Source organism: Sesamum indicum, linkage group LG6 (genome assembly GCF_026168435.1).
Source record: "Sesamum indicum cultivar Baizhima isolate 11 linkage group LG6, ASM2616843v1, whole genome shotgun sequence".
Taxonomy (NCBI): Eukaryota; Viridiplantae; Streptophyta; class Magnoliopsida; order Lamiales; family Pedaliaceae; genus Sesamum; species Sesamum indicum.
In genome coordinates this window covers 2,633,954-2,654,706 of record NC_142662.1, presented here as the reverse complement: position 1 = coordinate 2,654,706, position 20,753 = coordinate 2,633,954, and the positions used below count along the sequence as shown (strand labels likewise).

Genomic DNA, 20,753 nt, shown 5'->3' with positions numbered 1-20,753 from the left:
GAATAAGATAAATATTCATATGTTAGTAAGAGTTAATTATAAATAGGATATATATAAGCTTAATTATATTTATTGCTATATATACAAAAAGATGGCAAAATAAGAACATCAAATATAAGAGTCGCAAATCCCAGAATTTTTTTTTTTTTTTTTGTAATTACAAGACTTCAGTCATCGAATTTTTCAATATGGCTGGAATTTACTAATATGTACAAAATTTAAAACTTTTTTAAATTAGAAAAAAGGTAATTGTGAATATTTTTAGAAACACCTTACCACTCAAGCGTTGACATAAAAAATTTACATAAAATAAATTTTGAATTTATATTATGTATATAAATATAAATTATAAAAATAAAATTATATTGTAATATAGATTTTTAAAAAAATACCCTCCCAACACCCCCTCCCCCTCCCCCAAAAGGGGGCGACTACCTCAACAGAGAGGGGTGATGTCGTTTGCCTCCCTCTGCACGATTGACTGACCGACATTGTCATCGCCTTCGCCACACCTCCCCCCTGCTTGGGTTGGGCGGCAGCGAGGGATGGATGGGGAGGAGGAACGACAGTTGTGCATTTATTATATTTTTTATATTTTATTTATTTTTATGTAATTTAATAATTTTATGTATTTATATTTATTTTGTTCTAATAATGATTGTTTCTTAACTGATCATACTGATGTATTGAGTTATAGATTTTATTGTATTTTATAATATATTTTAAAGTATATAAAAGTACTTATTATAGGGAAGCCGTGCTCCGAATAAGTTGGGGAAAGATATAAAAAAAAAAGTTTAGTTGGTAAAAAAATCCAAATAAAAAAGAGATTTAATGTAATTTGTCCCCTGTAATATTGTAAATGAGTAAATTATTCTCATATAAAAAAAGAATATAGCAAGTAACCCCAATGTTTTTTAAATAATGCAACTTACCTCCCTGGCTAGGAAGGTAAAATTACTTCATTTTAAAAAAATATAGAGGTGTAAATTGCTGCATTTTAAAAACACAAAGACAGTAAATTACTAATATTTTTTTTCATAGGGAGGTAATTACTCGTTTGCAAGGAGGGTAAATTGCATTTTTCCAATAGAAAAGTATTGTTTCTCTCTCTCGTTTTTTTTTTTTTTTTTCATGTCATTGTTTATGGGGTAAACATTGGCGTAAATGAGTAAATTATTCTCATATAAAAAAAGAATATAGCAAGTAACCCCAATGTTTTTTAAATAATGCAACTTACCTCCCTGGCTAGGAAGGTAAAATTACTTCATTTTAAAAAAATATAGAGGTGTAAATTGCTGCATTTTAAAAACACAAAGACGGTAAATTACTAATATTTTTTTTCATAGAGAGGTAATTACTCGTTTGCAAGGAGGGTAAATTGCATTTTTCCAATAGAAAAGTATTGTTTCTCTCTCTCGTTTTTTTTTTTTTTTCATGTCATTGTTTATGGGGTAAACATTGGCGTAAATGAGTAAATTATTCTCATATAAAAAAAGAATATAGCAAGTAACCCCAATGTTTTTTAAATAATGCAACTTACCTCCCTGGCTAGGAAGGTAAAATTACTTCATTTTAAAAAAATATAGAGGTGTAAATTGCTGCATTTTAAAAACACAAAGACGGTAAATTACTAATATTTTTTTTCATAGGGAGGTAATTACTCGTTTGCAAGGAGGGTAAATTGCATTTTTCCAATAGAAAAGTATTGTTTCTCTCTCTCGTTTTTTTTTTTTTTTTTCATGTCATTGTTTATGGGGTAAACATTGGCGTAAATGAGTAAATTATTCTCATATAAAAAAAGAATATAGCAAGTAACCCCAATGTTTTTTAAATAATGCAACTTACCTCCCTGGCTAGGAAGGTAAAATTACTTCATTTTAAAAAAATATAGAGGTGTAAATTGCTGCATTTTAAAAACACAAAGACGGTAAATTACTAATATTTTTTTTCATAGAGAGGTAATTACTCGTTTGCAAGGAGGGTAAATTGCATTTTTCCAATAGAAAAGTATTGTTTCTCTCTCTCGTTTTTTTTTTTTTTTTCATGTCATTGTTTATGGGGTAAACATTGGCGTAAATGAGTAAATTATTCTCATATAAAAAAAGAATATAGCAAGTAACCCCAATGTTTTTTAAATAATGCAACTTACCTCCCTGGCTAGGAAGGTAAAATTACTTCATTTTAAAAAAATATAGAGGTGTAAATTGCTGCATTTTAAAAACACAAAGACGGTAAATTACTAATATTTTTTTTCATAGGGAGGTAATTACTCGTTTGCAAGGAGGGTAAATTGCATTTTTCCAATAGAAAAGTATTGTTTCTCTCTCTCGTTTTTTTTTTTTTTTTCATGTCATTGTTTATGGGGTAAACATTGGCGTAAATGAGTAAATTATTCTCATATAAAAAAAGAATATAGCAAGTAACCCCAATGTTTTTTAAATAATGCAACTTACCTCCCTGGCTAGGAAGGTAAAATTACTTCATTTTAAAAAAATATAGAGGTGTAAATTGCTGCATTTTAAAAACACAAAGACGGTAAATTACTAATATTTTTTTTCATAGGGAGGTAATTACTCGTTTGCAAGGAGGGTAAATTGCATTTTTCCAATAGAAAAGTATTGTTTCTCTCTCTCGTTTTTTTTTTTTTTTTTTCATGTCATTGTTTATGGGGTAAATTGCATAAATCCCCCTGTGTTTTAATTTTTTAGCCAAAAACTCCCTGTGTTAATTTTATAGGCAAAATGACCTTGTGTTTTTTAAAATAATGCACACTCTCCCCTTCCGTTAATTAGGGTTAACTGTGTTAAATTTTTCAAGTAATTAACCGTTATGCCCTTGTAACAATAGTCAATGATCTTCACTAGAGAAGAATAAAATATCCAAATTTTAAATTATTTTAAATATATATATTATATTATATATGTATATATATGTGGACATTTATATATGTATATTTATACATATATATATAGTTATACATAATCTAGATATATATTATAAGGCCGTGGCTGTCTTTGTGGGCAGCGACACCGTCTCTGGCCATATCCACGACGGCGAGGTGGGGGAAGGCGGCAACACTAGCCGAAAGGGGAGGGGGGAGATGGTAGTTTTCCATTATTTTTTATAGTGTTTTGTTTTATATAAATATATGCACATAAAATAAATCTGAATTTGAAATTTTTATTTTTTGAAAAATAAGTAAAATTAATTTAATTTTTCAAAATTTAAAATTTATAAAAGAACTATTAAATTTTTATTTTTAAAATGCAGTAATTATAATTAAATATTATTTATAAATAATATAATTTATTGAAATATATTTAAATTAAATAATAATTTAATTTTGTTGTTAATATATTTGTTATAATCTATTTTTATTTATATTCATACAAACATTTAAACTTTAAAAGTTAATTTTAGTATATTAAATTTTGTATTGTGATTTGTTAATTTAAAATTTTAATTAAAAATTATATATTAGGTATTTTAATATTTAGTTAATATATTTTATAAATAAATGTAATTAATGTTGAAAAGTGTTAAAAAAAAAAAAAAAGAAATCCATCTCATTTTAGGAGTGTTAAATGCACTCTCCATTAATTTCTAACAAAGAGGGGTATTTTGCCGCTATTTAAATAACATAAGATTTTTTTGTCTATAAATAACACAGGGGGTTTCGCGCTATTTTTCTAAAACACAAGAGGGTGTTATGCAATTTACCCTTTTTATGCGGCAGAGAATTTTTCCATCAAAGTACTTATGCAACAGAAAATAAAAAAAAAAAGAAAATATCCAATCATCTTTTTTTCTCAATTAAAAAACCACTAAATTTATACACATCAGCAAATTCCAATCATTTTTAAAAATTCGATGACCGAAGTGCTGCAATTACTAAAACAAAATTTAATTCTGAATTACTATTCGCCACCTTTATATTTACAGTCTTTATTTTATGGGCTCTTTATATACGTAACAGTAAATACAGTTAAGTCTATGTAAATGGGTGTTATGATTAGATGAGCTGCATTTTCTGATTGTTTATAACTTTTTCGTAGTCTCAAGAATGGTGTTATATGCTTTAATATGAATCACGCATGCGCAATAAAAATGGCCCACCATCAATTGATGATGCCTTTGTGTGTGACTATGTGTGGTGTAAACCTTTTATAGCTTCATCGTCTGTTCTATTCCCCCCCCCCCCCCCCAGCCCACCTCACCAGGGTTTTAACCTTATTATTTGGAAATGAAGTGCATCAAAAACAAATTGCAGAAACATCATTATTCATTCATTATTACAGTAATAACTGAACTCAATAAATTGAACAGGCCGCCTACTTATACAGTTTAAATACTGGGAATAAGTCGAGAAAAATCAATTATTTTGCATAGTGTACTTTTCATATTCCTTCCTGCCCCAAATGACTTTTTAAGGTAATTGTAATAATTTGGATTCAATGAATAAGTAATTGGTCCAATGATAAATAAGTCGTCGACCCACAAAGCAAATTCTCGTAAATGTGCTTAACGGGAAATTCTAGACAGAATCGACTCGGCTAAATTTAATACAATAGCTAGTGCAATATATTTTTCGTGTAATTGGTGTACAGTTCTGAAAAAAAAACCAATCACATAAAAATTATGATACACTTGTATTGTGATTGATTTGGTTTGATTAAATTTAGGTGAGTAAGAATTTTCGTGTGTTTAACCTTATTACTCCAATATTCTGCAGTATATGCGGCATTGAATTGCTTGGAAAAGATCGAGATTTGGGGAGGGAAAACTTACTTTAGGTGGTGTTTGGACCTACACATGCAAATCAGGTAGCGTTTATAAGATCTTTCATTAATTTAAATAGATAATGTCATTTTTATATAGGAAAAAATGTAATTTAACATCTTGTGATATTGTAAAAATATATAAATTATTCCCTTATAAAAAAATTAATAATTTATCCCTCTGTATTTTTTAAAATGGAACGATTTATCCCTCTATATTTTTAAAATTAAGCAATTTACATCCCTAGATTAAATAGGGGAATAAATGGCTTCATTTTAAAAAACATAGGGGGTAAATAGTTATGTTTTTTATAGAGGAATAATTTGCTCATTTGTAATATCACAGGGGGTAAATTGCATTAAACTCTTTTAATATACATGAATATGCGTCAAATACAAGTTACCCCCTGTGTTAATGAAAAATTACAAAAGAAAACCATTCAAAAAAAAATAAAGTGTAATTTACAGATTGCGATTTAAAAAACGATGTAATTTACCTCTTTCAGTTTTTAGTGTCACGGTGTCACGGGGGGGGGGGGGGTAAATTGCAGTTATTTTTTTCATACGGACATTTTTGTACTTTTCCATTAACACAGGAGGTAAATTATATTTAACCCACATAAACATACCTGTATTAACTGAAATAAAAGATGCAATAAGCAAGCAAACTAAATTTAACATAGTAGTTCGGTATGTTGGGAAATTCTTACTCAAATCAGGCTCAGTCGAATCAAACGAATCACAAAGCAAGTGTAATACTCTTGTCTTATGATTGACCGTTTTTCCTAAAATATAAATCAATCACACGAAAAATATATTATACTTATTATATAATTAATTCAAATCCGACGAAATTCGATCCCCGTTAGAATTTCCCATGCTAATCCAACTCATCTTTGCTTTCCGCTTTAATTAGCTTTACACATAATTCATGTATTTCTTTACAAACTAACAATAATCTGTGCAAGTGGTTGCTTTCACCAGCCATGATTACAAACCCCAAAAGCACCACATCCTTGACGGCTCCTGTGATTTTTCCCAAGAACAACACCACAGTAGGCACCTCAACCATTTAAAAAACTTAAAACAGGTTATTCACCGAAAAGGTTTGACACCAATGCAGACGTGTTCCTGACTTAATTTAAGCCCCTGCTTTTTTTAATCTTGCATGTCTTCATCTGTTGCTGAACTTGTTGTCCTCTTCAGTGTGTGTGTGTGTGTGTGAAAAAGTCATGCCAATGCAAGAGAAGTTCTGCCAATGAGACTTTAGAAAGGCGGGTTCTTGTTCTAGTTCTTAAAAGATCGCTTTTTTCTGGGATTTTCAGCTTATTTGTATCTACAAAAAAGGTGAGGATTGTAGCTTATTGAAGACAATGGGAGTTGTTACAGTTGCTGAACTGAAGCCAAACATATCAGGGAAGAGGCCTTTTCGTCCCGGTTCAAGTGCAAGACCTGTCAATGAATGGTAAAAACTTTTCTATCTTTTTATAGTTTACCACTGATCCCGATTCATGATAGTTAACAGCGGCGTGTTTGGTTACCAGAACAAATCAATGATGCTTCATGTAATGGGGTTGTGCCTGTTTAATCATGAAGGCATAAGTATTGAATTGCATTGTTTCTGGTTTTGAACTGTCCATGTGGAAATTGGGTTCATAATTTCTCTTCCAGGTTTTTCATCAATGCCCGGATGGCCCACGAATCAGGTGAACTGGTCGGCTGTTATATCTCTGTTCTACATTAGTTATTACACAACATTACCAGCTTGCAAGTTTCTTTCTGCTTGAGAGCAGAAATCCCACTTGAAAAGGACCGAGTGATGGCTTGTTCTTGAAATTTCAGAATCAATCGTTTTCTAGTGTAATTCCAGGTTCTGATCATATTCTGTGTATAATTCCGTGAAAAACTCAATTAATATAAGGCTCTCCAAGGAAAATATGATAGTACATCTGTCTCATGGCTGGCAGCCCTGAACTGACAGATCAAACTCCGAATGTACTGAAAATTCGCCATCAGTCCTGGATGATGCCCGAGTTAATCTAAGTTTCTAGTACGTTTAATTTTGCATGTGCGATGTCATGAAATTTGATACTGGTTAGTGGTCAATAATGCCTGTTCTCTGTTTGTGTACAGAACAATCACTGAAATCAGGTTGAGGCCCCCCCAGGCTTCTTGTTCCCTGTCGAATACAACAAAACTGAACACTGTATGAAAAATGCATTTGGAAGGAGACATATAAGTAAATCTTTGCTTGTGTATATACGATTCAGTAACAAACCTTGAAAATACCAGCCTTATCATCAAAGCAGGATAGATTGAACTTCATACCCCACTCGGGTTGTTATCTTTATTTCATGTCTTATGTTTCGTACTGGGCCATCAATATAATAGTGCAAGAATCCTTGACACCAAGTTGAGTGACATAGATCAGAGGTTTCAAGACTTCATCTTGTTCGAGTCTGAGTAGGGTTATCGATATCATGGGGATTCTTGTGTAGGAAACTGAAGCTGATTATTTTCTGTTTTCTTGTTTGTTGGTTATGAATGGCAATTGCCAATTTGATCGTATTCTGTGGCGCAGGCCAATATCTGATGTTTCCAGTGACCTGACTGTTGAAGTTGGAACGGCAAGCTTTGCACTACACAAAGTAAGAACAGTTTGGATTTTGTATTTCTTGACAGATTTCTTGCATTTTACATAAACCAATTTAGAAAAACATGGTACTGAAGATCAGAAAAACTTGATTATCTAAATGAATTTCTTGTGCAGTTCCCTCTAGTTTCACGAAGTGGAAGAATACGAAAACTATTGCTTGAAACAAAAGATCCCAAAGTATCAAGGTTGAATCTTGCTGGTGTTCCTGGTGGCTCTCAGGCATTTGAGCTGGCTGCAAAGTTCTGTTATGGGGTTAACATTGAGATTACAACATCAAACGTCGCTATGCTTCGTTGTGCAGCTCATTTTCTTGAAATGACCGAGGAATTTTCTGAGAAGAATCTTGAATCTAGGACTGAAGTATACCTCAAGGAAAATGTGTTCCCAAACATACCCAACTCAATCTCCGTTCTTCATCATTGCGAAAGTCTGTTGCCAATAGCAGAAGAGATTAATCTTGTTAGCCGGATGATCAATGGGATCGCAGACACTGCATGTAAAGAACAGTTAACTTCAGGGTTGTCCAAGCTGGAGCATAACTTCCCTTCAGAACAAGTTCATGGCCCTGATGCAGAAACGGCTTGGGATTGGTGGGGAAAATCGCTCGTTTTGCTGAATCTGGATTCATTTCAAAGGGTTCTGTCAGCATTCAAGACAAAGGGCCTGAAACAGGATATAATCAGCAGAATTCTGATAAATTATGCCCAAAACTCCCTTCAAGGCCTTGTAGTCAGAGACCCTCAACTGCTGAAAGGAAATTCCTCTGATCTTGATCTGCTGAAAAAACAAAAAGTCACCATCGAGACGATCGTTAGCTTACTACCGACGCAGTCAAGAAAAAGCGCTGTTCCAATAGCATTTCTTTCAAGTTTGCTGAAATCTGCAATTGCAGCATCAACATCCACATCATGCAGATCTGATCTTGAGCGACGGATCAGCCTGCAGTTGGACCAAGCAATTCTTGAAGACATTCTGATTCCAGTATATTCACATGGAAACAACCACAGCCCTCTGTATGAAACAGATTCAGTCCTGAGGATTTTCTCCATGTTCTTAAATCTGGACGAGGACGATGAAGAGGATAATCAGTTCACAAGGGATGAAAATGAGATGGTCTACGACTTTGACAGCCCTGGATCACCGAAACAGAGCTCAATTCTTAAGGTTTCCAAACTTTTGGATAATTATCTTTCAGAGGTTGCACTAGATTCAAACTTGACTCCATCAAAGTTCATAGCCCTTGCAGAGTTACTCCCGGACCATGCTCGTGTGGTTCACGATGGGCTTTACCGAGCTGTAGATATTTTTCTCAAGGTGAGCAACTATATTAATTAATCTTGTTTCAAAAACAAGAGAACTTTCTCTTTCACACGGAGACACTTGCTGAAAATCATCATTTTCTTAAATGAATTCACAGGTTCATCCCAACCTAAAGGACACAGAACGTTACCGGCTATGCAAAACTATCGACTGCCAAAAACTTTCTCAAGAAGCCTGCAGCCATGCAGCCCAGAACGAACGATTACCAGTGCAGATGGCCGTTCAAGTTCTATACTTTGAACAAATCAGGTTGAGAAATGCCATGAATGGGGTTGGGGGGCACAATCAATTTTTCTTTGGCTCAATAAACGGGCAATTCCCTCATCGTTCAGGGAGCGGAGTAGGCAGCGGATGCATCTCGCCACGAGACAACTATGCATCAGTTAGAAGGGAAAATCGGGAACTAAAACTTGAAGTAGCCCGAATGAGGATGAGGCTAACTGATCTTGAAAAAGACCACGTCTCCATGAAACAGGAGCTGGTGAGATCACACCCCGCCAACAAGTTATTCAAGTCATTTACGAAAAAATTAAGCAAGCTCAATCTGTTTTTCCGGATTAAAGACATAAAGACTATAGGGGGCAAGCCTAATTCTGAAAGCCGGTTCACTTTTCAGAAGAGGAGGCGTCATTCGGTTTCATGATTACCACCTCGTCCACTGCATGTAAATAGAACTGAATGCATAGGATCATTGTTGTGTGTTTGTGTGATTTTGAGGTCTGTACGCAGTATGCTGATGAGCTTTTCGGTACTGTTTTCTGTTGTGAAGTGAGCATGCTTGCCTGTCTATTTGATGCATTCTTCAAAAGTAAAGAATCAAACACCTTTATAGTTCACTCCTAACTTAAAACACATTCCAAATCTACATTAGTTCAGCCTGACCATAATCACAACAATTTGATCATAACTTGATCATTCACTGAGAGTTCTAATAAATTTTATGCAGAACCAGGATAAATCACCCAAGATCCCCCTCAACCGATGTCTTGCAACATCATTGCTACTGTAAGATTACAAGTTTACAGTGGTAAAAATTCGAGGGATCTATATTGGTAAGCTTTCATGCATTAGATGAAGCTTTCCAACGTCCGACTCTTTTATTTTTGGTCGAAAATAGAGTACCTTATTTTGTATTATTTGAGGAAAACTGCTAATCAAAAGATACAAAAAGAACATTATTACATTATATAATCAGGATCAGTCATCAAGCTCGATGCATAAAAACATGCTTAATGACTGACTGACTATTCACTGTTAGAGCTTCTTCACTACTCTCTTGATCAGCCAACTTATATCTATTTTCTCATCTGCTTTTTCTGCTAACATTAATAATTAGTTCAGTGGAATTACTTAACTATAAGTATATATATTCATGAAATCCTATTTATATCCAGATAGCTTTAGCCTTCTTGAGCAGTGGGACTAGCTTGCCTTTGACATGAAGGCTCATGACCTCATTGTCACCTCCAACCAATTCTTGGCCGATGAAAACGACCGGAAAGCTCAGCCTCCGCCCTGAGTCGGCCATGAGGGCCTTCTCCACCTGCTGCCCGTCCGGCAGTTCATCCAGCTCGTAAACGGTGGGGTTTGCACCAAAGCTGGATATCAGTGTTTTGATGGTGTGACACATGCAGCAAGTGCTCTTGCTGAATATCACCACGGGCTTGTCCGCCGTCAACTTCTCCACCGTGTCCATTTGCTGTGGCGGAAACCGAATTGAGTTGGCCGTGCAAATGCTGATCAAAGTAATGTACGTAGGTGGATTGAATTGTATATATGTTTGTGTTTGCGAAACTTGTTCACTTGTGGAGTTTATATATAGTAGGAGAGGGTGGCGACAAGAATAAGCGTAAAAGAATTGTTCCAAGAGATATTTCTTTTCAGATGCTCGTATACAATAACTAGTTATTCTTAGAACGTTTCGAAAACTTAAATTTTTCATACAATTACGATCATCTATATATATAAAATAAAATTTACAAAAGTTTATCATACATAATTGATTGGGATTGTTTAAAATCAGACGGACGAGACATTACCATAAATAATATGATATATAATAAGTATTACATAGCTGCTGAATGCATGTGTGGCTATGTATTTGCTTTTTACATTGCACACAAGTTGTACTATTAGCCAACAATAGTGAAAGAAAAGATAAAGTTGGGTATCAAGAAATCAATTCTTTGTTCATTCCAGAACCCTCCCTTATATATGGCCCAATGTCTATCTATACGCCAAATACTAAACCATGAGGTTGGATATGTGGCCCCTTTCTTGAGGTGTGGTTTGTGAGGATTCTTGCTCAGGTGTACATATCAGAGGGTTGATGGGGCATCACTTCATCTTGTGCCCTTCTCTTCTCCGTTAACGCAAGATTCCCTTCTCGCATCCGGACAAGGATTTGGCCCTCAAAATTGCTTCTTAAAAATTGTAATTCACGCTCTAAATGTATACGTAAATAGGCTATCTTCTCTCTTCTTGTCCCCAGCCAATGATTTTGGCCTCAATATCTCTTTTTAAAGGTTTTAATTCCCATTCTGGGTATATACGTAAATGGGCTGTCTTCCCTTCTCGTTCCCAGGGAATGATTTGGGCCTCAAAATCTCCTCTTAAAGGTTTTAATTCTCATTCTGGGTGTAAGTGCAAATAGACCACCTTTTCCTTTTTCATTCCCAGACTACGGTTTGAGCTTCAAAATCTCTTCTTAAAGGTTTTAATTCTCATTCTGGGTGTATATGTAAATAGGCTACCTTTTCCTTTTTCATCCCCTGACAACGGTTTGGGCCTCAATCTCTTTCTAAAGATTTTAGTTCACATCCGGGGCGTATGCATAAATAAGCTACCTTTTCCCTTCTCGTCCCTCGAACAATAGTTTGGGTTTCAAAATCTCTTTTTAAAGGTTTTAGTTCACATTTAGAATGTATACGTAGATAAACTACTTTCTCCCTTTTTTGGTAAGAAAACTGAACTATCTAAAGAGGCAAATAAATATAACATCTAAATGATTTTTAGCACTGTTCTCACATTTCAAACCCCAAGTATGAATATTAAACACAAAATTATTGTATTTTTTCGATCAAACAGAAAAGATTGTCGTTCCAGAACTCCGAGCCTAAACCCTAAAGAATACTTGAGAATACAGAAATGGAATTTCAAGAAGCCTTCTAATTAAGACAAATATGTTGGAATTTATTTAACTTTCATATTTTTAATCAGATTTTTATCAATTTTTGGAGTTTAATGCAATTTACCTCCTGTGATATTAGAAACGAACAAATTACTCCCTTATGAAAACATCACATAGAATTGCTCGCATTTTTTCCTTAATTTTTGAGATGATTAAGGGGAAAACAAATTGTGTGGTAAACAAATGAAAGGAGGAAGCATTTCTTGGAACAAGGGCGTCATTGTAATTTACTCTTAGTCCGTACATACACATGAAGATACCTCAAGGACATGGCCGTTTGCAGCAATTACCATATTCTCCACTTCCCATCGAATAATTGGTCATTATTGTCCTAAATTGAACACACCTATCATCATTTGAAAAGGGCATCTTTCTTGCATCAAATCTCTGGCTATCGTGTCGCTACAAAATTGAGATGACTGCAGATCCATAAAAACGCAGCTGCATCATCATCGCTTCTATCCCAACTCTACTTTATTTTATTTTATATTTAACTTCATAAATATATTTTATGTACGTAAAACTTTTATTATATGTGTCCGTTATCTATACTAATAAGTTCGGCACATTTTATGTATGTACGTATTTTTTATAAGTATCTAAAATAAAATATTTTTGAATTATATTTTTTATTTTTTATAGAGTTAAAAATTACCTATAATATATATAAAATAAAAATAAATGAGAAAAAAATAACTACCAGAAGGTAGTTATGGAAAATCATAATGAGTGGGAAAATTTAAACTAATTTTTTAATTTAAAAAAAATAAAAATTAACATACCAATAAATTGAAGATACCCATAGGGTGCTCTTCAATTATATATAGTACAGATATTTAAGAAAATATTTTATATACATAATGTGGATAAATAAAATGTTGGGATAATTACACTGTTCGTTCCTGAAATTTGGTGTATATATTACACGTAAACCGTTAAATTGCATCTAGTATTTCTAATGTTTGTTTCTGTCCAATAAATAGATCCCTCTGTTATTCAAAATTCATCGAATTTGTTGACATCAATAAAAAAGATGAACGAAATTCATGTTTACCCAAATCGGCTTATTACTCACGTATTACAGGTCAAATAAATTTTTGCTGGCCAAAATACCCTTATAAGGCTGAAGATATACCTCCTTGCATTCATTATCATGTCAAGATTTGGTCAAAAAAGATTTGTTTCATTCGCAATATGTTATTAGTAAGTCAATCGGGATAACTTGGATTTTCATTCAAATTTTTCGTTAATATCAGTAAATTCGATAAATTTTGACTGACAAAGAGGTCTATTTATTAGACAGGAATATGATGGGTATTAGATGTAATTTTTCAAAAAGTAGAATATTTACATGTAATTACACCAAACAATAGAGGAGGGGATAGTATAATTATCTTTAAAATATAAGACAAAATATCGATTTAAAATAGAATATTCAAAGTTATTACACAGTAAATGATCTGGCGTGCACTTGTGCATTATAATTAGAGCCTCTATTCAGTGAAGGTTATAAATCGTGCGAATAATCTGGTTTTGATTTGCTGTCAATATATAGAATGAAATCCAAGACCGTCCAAGGTGAATAAAGAAGTCGTACTTTTTATTGGAATTCAAATAGCGACTTTGCCTAGGATTTATACCTCTTGAGGAGGCTATAGATTCACGACAGACTGATTAATACGATGATTACACGTGGGAGAATTAATCTTTTTAGCCCATTGACAAAGTTAGTGGAGGCTCTAATGGTGGGGAGAAGGATTAAAGTCGCATTCTTGAAGATTATGTGTGTTCATGCATGTCACCTTCCCTTTCGTATAGTGCTAATCTCTCGTGCGACTTTCTTCCATCTCCAAAGAGTTTAAAGTTTACACCAACTCCAATCAACCAATTTCAAGCTAATATTTAAATCATTTTTTTCATAAAAGACCTAAATACTATATGCGAAAAATAATGAAATACGCACGACTCCATATATACAATTCAGTGCTCTAAAACATAAGCGTGATCGTAATTTCACATTAATTTTTAATTAAAAATTGAGAAATTCTAATATAAATAGGATCAAACTACATTCACAAAAAACTGCAAAGCAATTGAATTTACACCAATCGTACAATCAGACCCATACATACTTATATAGAGAAAAAATAATCAACGTAAATAAAAATATTATTACCCTTGACAAGTAACTAAATAATATTGTGTAGTTAAATTAAATTTACATGAGGAATTTATGAAAATTGAAACTTTATTTGTTGGGATAATCAGAAATCTATTGAGCATCAAGAACCATTTTTTCTTTTATATCTTTTGGTATAAATGCCACTTTTCACCTTTTTTTTTTAATTTTCCTCCTATGGTGATAACGTTGAACTTATGGGTATATCCATATTAAAGGAATATTGTGAATATTTTGGAGGTGGCAAATAAAGCACGTAGCAAGGCATGCAGCTTCCAGAGACAAAAAGATGGTGTATTCTACCTTTTAACTTGGGACCAGTTTACATTAACTGGCTCAAGGTAGAGTGAAGGGGCAGTACTAGATTTTGATGAACCTACACATTTTCATCTACTTGTAAAATTTTCAGCCATAATGCATGTGATGTATATTTGTGTATCAGTATTTGGAGATATCTCTAATTGTACGATTTCATGTTGAAATATTGATTTGAAGGCGATTGAGTGGTCATTACGAATCCATACGTATAGGGTAGACTTGTTAATGGGAGGGCTGTATCCAATCCTGAAACCATTATAATAGTTAATATCCAAATTCAGACCCAATACCTTTATATTATACTAGAGCCCGAGACACATATGCATTGAAATAAGTATTTGGGTATGAGTAGAGTTTGTATCGTAAAATACTCGTGAGTATAGGTATCAAATGGGTAAATTACACTCTAAAATTTCATATTTATCTAATTAACTTAACATTGAATTTATCAATTTTTATAATCAATCACCTAGACTTATTTGTTATATAAAATTCTTAATTTTTTTTCATGGTTTATTAATTTTTTTATGATTTGATATTTTGACAAAAAAATTGCCAAAGTTTTTCATCTTTATTTTCATAGTGAGAATACTTCAAATGAAGTTTACCATAACACTCATTTGAACATAATGTGATAGTTTCGAAAAAAAAATTAAATTAATTAACAATAGAAACTGATAAAGTTTATTCCAAAATTAAAAATATATTTTCGTACTTTTTTTCGTTCCTATCTCAAATTTATGTTGATTGTGTAATTAATTAATAACGGTCTATTATTTAAACAAAAACAAAATCATATTTGAATAGCTTTTAATTTATTTGATAACTACACAAATTGTCACGATTTTATAGTAGTTTAATTCTCCTTTTTGAGCCAAAATACTCCTGATCTTGTGTTGCTTATTCAGCTAAAAGTGATAATATGAGATGAAAATGGCAAAAATCAAGCCAAAAATGGATATTAAGAACATCAAAAAGGGAAAAGGAGATTCCAATGCAATTTTGCGGGGTTGACTAAACGTGCCCACGTTTAGTGATTTGGTCAATACGGATGAAGAAAGGAAAGACGTGATTTTCGCAAGAGAAAAAAATGAATGATGTGCTTAAATTTGGAAAGGACTCTTTTAAATATGTTATTTATGATCTATTTACATTTTTAGAACTAATCATGTACTTATCCCCCTTCGTCTAGATTCGTAGGAGACTTTTATTATAAAAAAGGGGTTCTCTCCATTTGTAGGACACAACTTTGAATTGAATAGAATACTTTATTTTCAATAGTTTACTTTACCTTCATACTCTCTCTTTTAGTTTTAATTTGTTGCCGGGGTTAATGGAATTCCATTTCTTAGTGTATTCTTCCATTAACATGTCCGGCTAAATTTTTTATTTTCTAGTTAAAGTATGGTGATTGCTTAATTCGTAACTTGTTGTGAGATCTAATCTGCTCTTTTTACACTTGTTAAATGAATATTCATGTTATTCTCTGTGCTTTTATTACAAACTTCTGATTTATGAATAATTCGATCGGTTGTTCATTACCAAAAAGGTTTGCTTAGTTAATTGAACTTTACAAATCCATATAATGTTTGCAACGTAGCATAATTAATTATGTCAAAGTAGTTAGTTATGTTATGGTGAATGTATGATCTCATTTAAAAGAGTTATTCTCGTAGGAATTTGTTAATTAGAATCAGACGTTTTTAGTTCTTAAAGCTGTTAATAGATTAAATTTTGTAGACGTTCCCAGGATTGTCTGTTAATTAGGGATCTAGCCAACGGTCGTACCTTGGTTGACGAAAAGGTAAGGAAAGGTAAGGTTGTTAAGTCGTACCAACAACCATAACTGATTTATTTGTTTATACAAGTGTTATTTTTGCATCAATGAACAACTCATAAGAATCAAGCATGATCCCGACCTTAACCGAAAAAGCTTTGTCTCATATTCTCGCCAGGTAATTTTAATTGTTTTCTAGTTTATTTAGTTTTTTTTTAATTATTTCTTTCTATCATCATACATCCCCCATTATTTTCTATTTCTTTTAAAGAAATCAACTTAAACCAGTCTACGTGGAATCGACCATACTCCCACTTTCACAAATGTTGTAGGAATTATTTTTTGTGGTTTCGGCACCCATCATTATTTAATCGATAGCAAGTTCATGAAATATTTTAATAAATTAATTTAATAATATGTTCTTATAATATCGATCATTAAAAAAATAAAACATATATAATTGCTTCATTTATTTAAAATGCGTGAGACATACATGAACCCTATTATTTCGGGTCGAACATGAATAAAACCCAACAAGTAGGATATATACATCGACCCAATTTAATATAATATGGATAAAATTCAACATATAGGATATATAAATAATAACTACAGGTAGAATTCTAATATCGTATAAGTAATATGTATAGGTATTTATTGAGATGGAATTCGAATAAAATAATACCCACATATTCACAGAATTAATACCGTGATGCCGGCCCAAATAAAAGAGACACAAATGATGGGCTGTTATGATATGAATAAAAGATTTGAAACATTTCTGAATTTTCAAGATTTTAAGATAGTTCCTACATCATTATGGTACCTTATTTATTACTACCATAATATCCCCCGTAATTATAAATATTATCATATTTTTATCACTTCTAAATATATAAAGATATGTTATATATTAGTGACCGCATTACTATATATGATAGTGAAAATTAATTTACAAAAAATATTGAATAGTAATTTATTAAGTTTATTTATTGAATATTTTGAAAATAATTCTATAATATATGTTTTCCTTTAGACGTCGAGAAAAATTATTTTATAAGTTTTTAAATGCTATATATATATATATGCATATTTAAATTAATATATCTTTAGAAAAAATAAAAAATACTAAGTTGATATTTATGTGTCTCGGTATCACATGCGTGATGTTTTCAAACTATAAGATCTTGATGTTGTTGATTTTGTGCGATTTGTTTATAATTATATTTTAAATTTATTTACTTACTTTTACAAAAAAAAATTAAAATATATAAAACAAATTTAAATAAAATAAATATTAAAATATATTAAAAATAATAATAAATTTTGTAACTGCATTTGTAATGGCTTTTGTAATATACCAACAAAATGTATGATTGTGAGACCATCACAAAGAATGTGCCAAAAACAGTTACAAATTAAAATTCAGGCTATTCCAAAAACCGTTACAGAATAAGTGAAAAAAATAGTTTCAAATGCAGTGCCAAAAAACAGATACAACTATAATGCAAAACAGTTACAAAGAGTATTGCAAAATCGTTCCAAATATTTGGTAAAAAGGTGTTACAAAAGTCGTTGCAATAACATTTATTTCAAATCCAACGTAAAAGTTACAAAAGTCATTCCAAAATGAATTTTTATTCATGTTACTAGTTTTGTAATGGTTACAACAGACCGTCACAAAAGTCATTACAAATTGCAAGCCGTTACAAATACTTTGTAACGCCTCGTTTAGCCGCAGTAAGTCTAACCATTACAAAAATCGTTACAAAAAGAAAAAACGTTACAAATTTAAAAAAAAAAAAAATGTTTCAAAATTCGTTCCAATTAAATATTTTTTTTTTGTAGTGATGGTAATCAAAGATATACTAAACTTTAAAGAAAAACAGTTGTTGTTTCTTGTTTCTTTTAGACCTTTCTGCAAGAATTTTTGCAGATGTGATTCTCATGAGCCAGATTCTAAAGTGGGATTGCATTGGATAAGTTTCTTATCCTTTGAAGTTCTTACACATCAGCCAATGGATCCCACAACAGAAACCAAAACAAGAATGAAGTACTAAAATTCCTCAAATTCAAGAATTCAACTCATGACTTTAACTGTAATAACTCTAAGAGAAATGCAACCTCAACCCTTTTAACCAGAGGATACTGTAACAGTAAAGTTGCCAAATCCAGTTGATTAACACAGCCATTTTAATATCTCCAAGAATCTATGTACCGCATTTGTAACAGTACTACATACCTTTTATTTAAGTGCATTTGCAGATTAATATCTGTTGTTTTTCATTTTCTCCAAAAGTCATCATGTCTACGTAGAACAAACTTCTCCCACAATCACAAAAGAATATATACCAAAACCTGCTGCCCTTTGCATACCTGCAAGTGTTATTTACATCATAGGCGTAGCAGCCTATCAGCATCCAGAGGCACTTAAACAAATGCTGATAACTGTTGTCGAGTGTACGGAAAAGTTCAGGTGCTGAATTAAAATGTGATCTACACTCTCTGTGTCAACTTGTTTGCAGCATTTTTCAGGAAAATCATCAAAGGCCGGCTTTCCTTATCCGAACAAACATCATAAAGCGAACTTCAAGATTCTTTAAGATTCTCGGTTTTTTACATTTCCAAGATAAACAGACTTGGGGTGAAACTGCCAACTCCTCTATAAATAGAATAATGAAGTGTGAGTACACAAGACAGGCCTCATAACACAAGCTACAAAGTTTCAGTTCTTCATATACTTTGTTTTGATTATCATTTAGCTGAAGCTGTTGAAGCTAATGGAAATGGTAAGGGAATTGGCGTCCAAGAAAGCTGCAGTGATCTTCACGAAAAGCTCGTGTTGCATGTGCCACAGCATCAAGGCTTTGTTCTATGAATTAGGCGCAAGCCCAACAGTGCACGAGCTTGATCAAGACGCCAATGGTAGGGAAATAGAGTGGGCCTTGAGAAGCCTCGGCTGCAACCCGGCTGTGCCTGCAGTTTTTATTGGTGGACAGTTTGTTGGCTCAGCCAAAGATGTGATCTCCCTCCACCTCGATGGATCCCTAAAGCAAATGTTGATTAATGCCAAGGCTATTTGGTTCTGACAACCAACTCATTACATAACTGTTTAGTGCAATATAGCTAAGTTTGGAGAAGCTTTGCAAGTTGTAATTATAAGGCTTCTTGATTTTGTTAAACTGTTGTAACTTTTACTTGGCTTATGTCCACTTTCGGTGACTTGTGCTGCAATCAGACATCCCCACTTCATCAGATGGGCTATAGAAGTTTTCTTAATATCTTCATTCTTGCAAGTATTAGAATTGTCCAAGAAAAAGATAACATATTTGGGCCTAAACTTGGTTCTTGATGAACAACATGGAAAAGGTTCAACATAACCAAGCAAAAACATAACTAGGCAAATCAGACATTCTTAATACTTGAACATGAGAATAATGTCCCAACTGTAGTATTTGGGCCTTCAAGTTAAGAAACTCAATTGATGGTTTCTAGAAGACATGCCATGCATGAAACTTACTGTGCTCAGATTTTGGGACGATGGAGTGTATGTTGTCTTAACATGTCGGCCCAACACCGCGATCCATCAACCAATAATCTACAAAACTTAGCAGCATGCTTGTGGACCTTCTGATGTTATCCTTATGTCTCTCTTGCATAACTCAGTCATAATACAGTGTGTCCTATGATAAATCAACTCATGTTTATCCAAAATATGTCTTACAATTCTGTTCTTCTCATTTCATATAGCAACCTTCCCCAGAAAGCATGTCATGTTTCTATCAAAATCAAGACAAACTATTTAGATCTAAAAATAAATGCATAGTGCATTCTGCATACAGCCACAGAACAGTTTTTCATCGATGTGTCCCTTTATGCGTTCTCGAACTCTATCATCCCTCAGAGATAAAACTCCAATGCTCAAGCATGTATTTTGAATTTATAAAAATTACTGGAAAAATCATAGCTGAAACGGAGTGTTGAAGATAAACCAATCAAAAACCAAAAACCGAATGAGAAGCCCTTCAATGGGGTAAACCAAATTTCACTTGTTCCATCATAAGAAATGATGCCTATCAAGCTATGCTTGCACACTTGTCTCCTCTTACCACTGCAAAATCAGGCAAAATTCTCAAGTTTTTTCTTTCAGCACCACAAGTACGAAACAAGATTATTCGCGCATATCATGCTTAATCTTTTCGGCTATTACTTTTTGTATCGACTGATCATTTCAATCAAGAAAAAAGTAAAATACAACTTAAACTTATCGTTACTCCTCTTCATACTTATCTCTGGCAACTTCTAATTGTTTTTCTGCCCTTTTTCTTCTTTTTCCCAATTTTAAAAAGTGCTAGAGGACACAGTTGGATGAAAATGTTCTTGTTTTCTTGTGGATTTACAGACCTTGTTATTCAATCTAAATGACATTTTCATCTTCATTTTTTTGTTTATCTGTCGTTTTCTCGGATTTGAGGTAAGAACAACTAATGGTCTATGTACATGATTCCTCTACTGGAAAATTCTACAGCATA

General features: G+C 32.7%; 3 protein-coding genes across 4 annotated transcripts; 2 read left to right on the top strand and 1 right to left on the bottom strand.

The window, feature by feature from the left end:
* Positions 1 to 5,881: 5,881 nt before the first annotated feature.
* Positions 5,882 to 9,578, top strand: LOC105165239 (BTB/POZ domain-containing protein At1g03010). 2 transcript variants are annotated; one of them, XM_011084186.3, is made up of 4 exons: positions 5,882 to 6,246; positions 7,363 to 7,429; positions 7,552 to 8,751; positions 8,855 to 9,578. In XM_011084186.3, exons 1-4 carry the CDS (start codon positions 6,155 to 6,157, stop codon positions 9,398 to 9,400), a joined length of 1,905 nt encoding a protein of 634 aa, XP_011082488.1. In that variant the 5' UTR covers positions 5,882 to 6,154; the 3' UTR covers positions 9,401 to 9,578. The 2 variants fall into 2 exon arrangements, with proteins under 2 accessions (XP_011082488.1, XP_088737227.1); XM_088881101.1 differs by lacking the exon at positions 5,882 to 6,246 and adding an exon at positions 6,306 to 7,275.
* Positions 9,579 to 9,852: 274 nt separating this feature from the next.
* LOC105165241 (monothiol glutaredoxin-S2) lies at positions 9,853 to 10,562 on the bottom strand. The gene has a single exon (XM_011084188.3). It carries the CDS (start codon positions 10,451 to 10,453, stop codon positions 10,142 to 10,144), a length of 312 nt encoding a protein of 103 aa, XP_011082490.1. The 5' UTR covers positions 10,454 to 10,562; the 3' UTR covers positions 9,853 to 10,141.
* An 8,044-nt stretch (positions 10,563 to 18,606) lies between these two features.
* LOC105165242 (glutaredoxin-C11) lies at positions 18,607 to 19,504 on the top strand. The gene has a single exon (XM_011084189.3). The coding sequence runs from the start codon at positions 19,002 to 19,004 to the stop codon at positions 19,308 to 19,310; it is 309 nt and encodes a 102-aa protein (XP_011082491.1). The 5' UTR covers positions 18,607 to 19,001; the 3' UTR covers positions 19,311 to 19,504.
* Positions 19,505 to 20,753: the final 1,249 nt, after the last annotated feature.